Source organism: Oncorhynchus keta, chromosome 35, assembly GCF_023373465.1.
Source record: "Oncorhynchus keta strain PuntledgeMale-10-30-2019 chromosome 35, Oket_V2, whole genome shotgun sequence".
Taxonomy (NCBI): Eukaryota; Metazoa; Chordata; class Actinopteri; order Salmoniformes; family Salmonidae; genus Oncorhynchus; species Oncorhynchus keta.
In genome coordinates, this window is record NC_068455.1 from 1268670 (window position 1) to 1276514 (window position 7845).

Consider the following 7845-nt stretch of genomic DNA (forward strand, 5'->3'; position numbering starts at 1 on the left):
CTGTCTGTCTGCTTCTATCTCCTACTGTCTCTGCTGTCTGTCTGCTTCTATCTCCTACTGTCTCTGCTGTCTATCTCCTACTGTCTCTGCTGTCTGTCTGCTTCTATCTCCTACTGTCTCTGCTGTCTGTCTGCTTCTATCTCCTACTGTCTCTGCTGTCTGTCTGCTTCTATCTCCTACTGTCTCTGCTGTCTGTCTGCTTCCATCTCCTACTGTCTCTGCTGTCTGTCTGCTTCTATCTCCTACTGTCTCTGCTGTCTGTCTGCTTCTATCTCCTACTGTCTCTGCTGTCTGTCTGCTTCTATCTCCTCCTGTCTCTGCTGTCTATCTCCTACTGTCTCTGCTGTCTGTCTGCTTCTATCTCCTACTGTCTCTGCTGTCTGTCTGCTTGCTGTCTGTCTGCTTCTATCTCCTACTGTCTCTGCTGTCTGTCTGCTTCTATCTCCTACTGTCTCTGCTGTCTGTCTGCTTCTATCTCCTCCTGTCTCTGCTGTCTATCTCCTACTGTCTCTGCTGTCTGTCTGCTTCTATCTCCTACTGTCTCTGCTGTCTGTCTGCTTCTATCTCCTACTGTCTCTGCTGTCTGTCTGCTTCTATCTCCTACTGTCTCTGCTGTCTGTCTGCTTCTATCTCCTACTGTCTCTGCTGTCTGTCTGCTTCTATCTCCTACTGTCTCTGCTGTCTATCTCCTACTGTCTCTGCTGTCTGTCTGCTTCTATCTCCTACTGTCTCTGCTGTCTGTCTGCTTCTATCTCCTACTGTCTCTGCTGTCTGTCTGCTTCTATCTCCTACTGTCTCTGCTGTCTGTCTGCTTCTATCTCCTACTGTCTCTGCTGTCTGTCTGCTTCTATCTCCTACTGTCTCTGCTGTCTGTCTGCTTCCATCTCCTACTGTCTCTGCTGTCTGTCTGCTTCTATCTCCTACTGTCTCTGCTGTCTGTCTGCTTCTATCTCCTACTGTCTCTGCTGTCTGTCTGCTTCTATCTCCTACTGTCTCTGCTGTCTGTCTGCTTCTATCTCCTACTGTCTCTGCTGTCTATCTCCTATTGTCTCTGCTGTCTGTCTGCTTCCATCTCCTACTGTCTCTGCTGTCTGTCTGCTTCTATCTCCTACTGTCTCTGCTGTCTGTCTGCTTCCATCTCCTACTGTCTCTGCTGTCTGTCTGCTTCTATCTCCTACTGTCTCTGCTGTCTGTCTGCTTCTATCTCCTACTGTCTCTGCTGTCTGTCTGCTTCTATCTCCTACTGTCTCTGCTGTCTGTCTGCTTCTATCTCCTACTGTCTCTGCTGTCTATCTCCTTTTGTCTCTGCTGTCTGTCTGCTTCCATCTCCTACTGTCTCTGCTGTCTGTCTGCTTCTATCTCCTACTGTCTCTGCTGTCTGTCTGCTTCTATCTCCTACTGTCTCTGCTGTCTGTCTGCTTCCATCTCCTACTGTCTCTGCTGTCTGTCTGCTTCCATCTCCTACTGTCTCTGCTGTCTGTCTGCTTCTATCTCCTACTGTCTCTGCTGTCTGTCTGCTTCTATCTCCTACTGTCTCTGCTGTCTGTCTGCTTCTGTCTCCTACTGTCTCTGCTGTCTGTCTGCTTCTATCTCCTACTGTCTCTGCTGTCTGTCTGCTTCTATCTCCTACTGTCTCTGCTGTCTATCTCCTACTGTCTCTGCTGTCTGTCTGCTTCTATCTCCTACTGTCTCTGCTGTCTGTCTGCTTCTATCTCCTCCTGTCTCTGCTGTCTATCTCCTACTGTCTCTGCTGTCTGTCTGCTTCTATCTCCTACTGTCTCTGCTGTCTGTCTGCTTCTATCTCCTACTGTCTCTGCTGTCTGTCTGCTTCTATCTCCTACTGTCTCTGCTGTCTGTCTGCTTCCATCTCCTACTGTCTCTGCTGTCTGTCTGCTTCCATCTCCTACTGTCTCTGCTGTCTGTCTGCTTCCATCTCCTACTGTCTCTGCTGTCTGTCTGCTTCTATCTCCTACTGTCTCTGCTGTCTGTCTGCTTCTATCTCCTACTGTCTCTGCTGTCTGTCTGCTTCTATCTCCTACTGTCTCTGCTGTCTGTCTGCTTCCATCTCCTGGTCCAAATGGAGAATTAAATAACAGGCAAAACCACTGATACAATAATATAATAGATGGAATAAAATACAATCATGTCATGAAATATACTACTCTTAGGAAATGAATAAGTGTTGTATCTGATCAGTTGGGTATGTTTTGATATTGATCAGATCGTAGCGATCAGATCGTAGTGATCAGATCGTAGCGATCAGATCGTAGCGATCAGAACGTAGCGATCAGAACGTAGCGATCAGAACGTAGCGATCAGAACGTAGCGATCAGAACGTAGAACGTAGCGATCAGATCGTAGCGATCAGATCGTAGCGATCAGATCGTAGCGATCAGAACGTAGCGATCAGAACGTAGCGATCAGAACGTAGCGATCAGAACGTAGTGATCAGAACGTAGCGATCAGAACGTAGCGATCAGAACGTAGCGATCAGAACGTTGTGATCAGAACGTAGCGATCAGAACGTAGCGATCAGAACGTAGAACGTAGCGATCAGAACGTAGCGATCAGAACGTAGAACGTAGCGATCAGATCGTAGCGATCAGAACGTAGCGATCAGAACGTAGCGATCAGAACGTAGCGATCAGAACGTAGTGATCAGAACGTAGCGATCAGAACGTAGCGATCAGAACGTAGAACGTAGCGATCAGAACGTAGCGATCAGAACGTAGCGATCAGAACGTAGCGATCAGAACGTAGCGATCAGATCGTAGCGATCAGAACGTAGCGATCAGAACGTAGCGATCAGAACGTAGCGATCAGAACGTAGAACGTAGCGATCAGATCGTAGCGATCAGAACGTAGCGATCAGAACGTAGCGATCAGAACGTAGCGATCAGATCGTAGCGATCAGAACGTAGCGATCAGAACGTAGCGATCAGAACGTAGCGATCAGAACGTAGCGATCAGAACGTAGCGATCAGATCGTAGCGATCAGATCGTAGCCATCAGATCGTAGCGATCAGAACGTAGCGATCAGAACGTAGCGATCAGATCGTAGTGTGTGGTGTCATGTACCCTGATGTGTCTCTCCTGTGTACTCTAGCTGGGCATGGTCCGTAGCATGCTGTCCCTTAACCCGGCGGAGCGTCCTGAGGCTGCTGACATCACGGAGGAGCCTCTGTTTCAGGAACTGGAAGTCCCGTGTCGCCTGGCGGTCCGACAACGATCCCGGACATACAGCGCCTCGTCAGCCGGATGGCCTGCACGCACCTCTATAGCCTCTTCCTGAACACACACACACACACGAACGCAACACACACGAACGCAACACGCACACGCAACACACACACACACACACACGAACGCAACACGCACACGCAACACACACACACGCAACACACACACGCAACACACACACGAACGCAACACACACGAACGCAACACACGAACGCAACACACGAACGCAACACACGCAACACACACACGCAACACACACACACACACACACATGCCAGTCACCCCTGTTCCCCCATTCTCAGTCTAATGCCAGACAGAACCTCCTCCTTCTGACACACCACCAAAGAGACCCTGTTGGACATCTCTCACATCGTTCCTACAGTAACCCGACTACAGTAACCCGACTACAGTAACCCGACTACAGTAACCCGGCTACAGTAACCCGACTACAGTAACCCGACTACAGTAACCCGACTACAGTAACCCGACTACAGTAACCCGACTACAGTAACCCGGCTACAGTAACCCGGCTACAGTAACCCGGCTACAGTAACCCGGCTACAGTAACCCGGCTACAGTAACCCGGCTACAGTAACCCGGCTACAGTAACCCGGCTACAGTAACCCGACTACAGTAACCCGACTACAGTAACCCGGCTACAGTAACCCGGCTACAGTAACCCGGCTACAGTAACCCGGCTACAGTAACCCGGCTACAGTAACCCGACTACAGTAACCCGACTACAGTAACCCGACTACAGTAACCCGGCTACAGTAACCCGGCTACAGTAACCCGGCTACAGTAACCCGGCTACAGTAACCCGGCTACAGTAACCCGACTACAGTAACCCGACTACAGTAACCCGGCTACAGTAACCCGGCTACAGTAACCCGGCTACAGTAACCCGGCTACAGTAACCCGGCTACAGTAACCCGACTACAGTAACCCGGCTACAGTAACCGTACTCTCACACAGTGTTTGTTCATTCAATCTCTCCCTCCTGCTGAGCCCTGCTGAACCCTGTACCTTATCAACCATATCTAGATGACACCTTGTTCTAACATGAACTGTCCTTAACAGCTGGTAACTAGTACTGACAACTAGTACTGACAACTAGTAGTGAACTAGTACTGAGAACCGGAGGCTGAGACAGACATGCCTGATTTGGGTGAAAAACCTTTTCCTGCTAGTTCTGTTTAAGATGATTTAAATGTATTTGCTTTAGGCCTTAGGAGGTTTGTGAGGTGTTAACTGCCTTGGACCAGAAGACCTGCCCTCCACTAGAATGAATTAATGAATGGTGCTGAGGAATGTTTCTACAGCATGATGGGGATCACAGGGCTAAGAAATCCTCAACGCTATCCTCTTTTTGTTGTTGCAAATGTACAAAGTGAACTCTGTTTAAGTTGCTAAGCCAGAGCAGGACAATGATTTTCCAAAATGTTCTCCCTGCCAATTTTGTAAATAAGTAAACAAAAAAAATTCAAATGATTGTATGTTGTTAAAAGATGTGGTGTGGTCACACCTGTGTATATATACTGACTGTACTACGGTTCCATTGCTTTGTAAATGGCAGAATGAAGCATTATGATGTCCGATGAAGGGAGAGAGAGAGAGAGGAGAGCTGCACTCGATCGCTAGCTGAATGTGATCTGGTCTCTTAAGCCCGGAGGATACTGTGTCATCGACATGGTTCTTTCTATCTAAGAAATTAGAAGGGAGAGTGGATGTTTGGTCCTCTCTGCACGTTTTAAAGGCAATATTCCCATGTTTGCGTTAAGACCCACATTCACGGAAAAAGCTCTGTATGTTTTGTTTTTCCACCTTTTGTTTAACCAGGTCGGGCCAGTTGAGAACAGGTTCTCATGTACATGTACATCTCATGTTGGCTTGATTAGAACTTGGCCTTTAAATGTTGTCAATTGCTCTATAAGGTGGCTCTTCCTCGGTCTGCATTTCATTTAGGCCCTGAACAAGAATGAACTGATTCTAAGTTGAGGAGGACCTCCCAATAACATGTTGGACCTTTCATTATGTGATAAACACCATGTTTTCTCCTCTGGACAGGAGAGCAGTGCTTTACAAAAGTCTTATCAAGTCCTTGTTACTCTTATCACTGATAATTGTAATGTACTATAATTATTGTTTTATCAATTGTACTTTTTCTAATGATTTTTGAAAGGCTTTTTTTCATATAATCCTGCAAGCTTTTTTGATTACTGTAAAGTTTTTGATTACTGTAAAGTTTTTGACTGGAGAAGCTGATAAATTTACAGCAGAGATCTGTTTTTTTTGAGTAGAGATGACAGAGAGGAGAGTCTGCTGAGGTAGAGCTGGTTCTGTTGAGTAGAGATGAGAGAGGAGAGTCTGCTGAGGTAGAGCTGGTTGAGTAGAGATGAGAGAGGAGAGTCTGCTGAGGTAGAGCTGGTTCTGTTGAGTAGAGATGAGAGAGGAGAGTCTGCTGAGGTAGAGCTGGTTCTGTTGAGTAGAGATGAGAGAGGAGAGTCTGCTGAGTTAGAGCTGGTTCTGTTGAGTAGAGATGAGAGGAGAGTCTGCTGAGGTAGATCTGGTTCTGTTGAGTAGAGATGAGAGGGGAGAGTCTGCTGAGGTAGAGCTGGTTCTGTTGAGTAGAGATGAGAGAGGAGAGTCTGCTGAGGTAGAGCTGGTTCTGTTGAGTAGAGATGAGAGAGGAGAGTCTGCTGAGTTAGAGCTGGTTCTGTTGAGTAGAGATGAGAGAGGAGAGTCTGCTGAGGTAGAGCTGGTTCTGTTGAGTAGAGATGAGAGAGGAGAGTCTGCTGAGGTAGAGCTGGTTCTGTTGAGTAGAGATGAGAGAGGAGAGTCTGCTGAGTTAGAGCTGGTTCTGTTGACTAGAGATGAGAGAGGAGAGTCTGCTGAGGTAGAGCTGGTTCTGTTGAGTAGAGATGAGAGAGGAGAGTCTGCTGAGGTAGAGCTGGTTCTGTTGAGTAGAGATGACAGAGAGGAGAGTCTGCTGAGGTAGAGCTGGTTCTGTTGAGTAGAGATGAGAGAGGAGAGTCTGCTGAGGTAGAGCTGGTTCTGTTGAGTAGAGATGAGAGAGGAGAGTCTGCTGAGGTAGAGCTGGTTCTGTTGAGTAGAGATGAGAGAGGAGAGTCTGCTGAGGTAGAGCTGGTTCTGTTGAGTAGAGATGAGAGAGGAGAGTCTGCTGAGGTAGAGCTGGTTCTGTTGAGGAGAGTCTACTGAGGTTTGGTCAAAATAAAATCACTTTTTTTATAACCCAAACTGGGTTGAACCAAATGGAACCAATAAGGCTGAAACAACAGAAACCTCGCTGAACTTGTCCAATAAAAAAAACTCTGGTTTTCCATTGCAAAATGTTTTGCTACGGTGTGCACTAATGAATACACCCCTGGTTTAAATGTTCAGACTAGATCTTACAGTTTATAACCTTTTCCCTTTGACCTACTGTATCCGAGTCCCAGCGAAGAGGGTTGTTTTATTTGTATTCATGTTTTATGGACTATATGAAGGAATTACCGTTCTCTGACTTTGCCTTCAAACTCTGAGAACATCTGCAGCAAGTACCTAAATTGTATTTCTGTCTGTCTGCAATCAATAGTATCTAAGACCTTTAGATAATACTGTCATCTCTGCTTTTAGTTCTAGAAGTAGTGTTATAAATGACAACTATAGTTGAATTAGTTTATAAGATATAGTTATCTAATGGATATTAGGGTTTTCTGTCTCTTCTTCTCTCCTCCCTCCTCTCTTCTCACCTCCCTCCTCTCTTCTTCTCTCCTCTCTTCTTCTCTCTTCTCTTCTTCTCTCCTCTCTTCTTCTCTCTTCTCTTCTTCTCTCCTCCCTCCTCTCTTCTTCTCTTCTCTCTTCTTTCCCTGGATGTCTGGTTCTGCACCTCTGACCTCTCCCTTGACCTGTAGTTAAATGTATCTGTCCATCTGATCTGGTAATGATGTAAATATGTTTATTTTGTTTTATTTATGTTTAATGCCGAAATCAATCAGTTTTGGGTTGGTGGTACATTTAAATATATATATAAATATATGATGAATGCACTTCGTCCCATGAAGTGCATTGAAATATGGTGACTTCTTCCAAGTCTTACATTTAATAAACACTTCTATTACATTTGTAAAGTTTAGTGTGCTTTGGTGTGTTTTTGTTCCCGTGTGTGTGTGTGTGTGTGTGTGTGTGTGTGTGTGTGTGTGTGTGTGTGTGTGTGTGTGTTGGTCACTGTTTCAGAGGCCCTGAGCCGGCGGCCAGGCATCGATCTCACGCTGTGGGTACTTGCTACCCTCTCACAGGTAAAGGCCAGACGTAACCTTCGTGGACATCTGTTGAGACCCTGGCCTCAGAACAGAGGACCTACCAGCTGTCATGAACAACAGAGAGCTATGGACTGTTGTCCAGGGCATTGTGGCACCATAAGCAAGTGGTCCAGTGGTTGTTTTTGGTCCAGCCCTGAACCTTTTAATGGTCCAGCCCCAGACCTTTTAATGGTCCAGCCCCAGACCTTTTGATGGTCCAGCCCCAGACCTTTTGATGGTCCAGCCCCGAACCTTTTAATGGTCCAGCCCCGAACCTTTTAATGGTCCAGCCCCGAACCTTTTA

The 7845-nt window shown here is 46.7% G+C and overlaps 1 protein-coding gene across 45 annotated transcripts in view; it reads left to right on the forward strand.

The window, feature by feature from the left end:
* Window positions 1–7370, forward strand: part of eif2ak3 (eukaryotic translation initiation factor 2-alpha kinase 3) — a 95741-nt gene extending 88371 nt beyond the window's left edge. Inside the window, exons 17-20 of one of the 45 annotated variants that reach the window (XM_052495916.1) lie at window positions 3107–5800; window positions 5849–5992; window positions 6089–6136; window positions 6235–7370. In XM_052495916.1, coding sequence (XP_052351876.1) covers window positions 3107–3292 — 186 coding nt within the window. In that variant the 3' untranslated portion in view covers window positions 3293–5800; window positions 5849–5992; window positions 6089–6136; window positions 6235–7370. Of the gene's footprint in view, window positions 1–3106 lie in introns of all 45 variants that reach the window. The other 44 variants (XM_052495887.1, XM_052495897.1, XM_052495889.1 and 41 more) reach the window with 44 other exon arrangements.
* The last annotated feature ends 475 nt before the right edge of the window (window positions 7371–7845 follow it).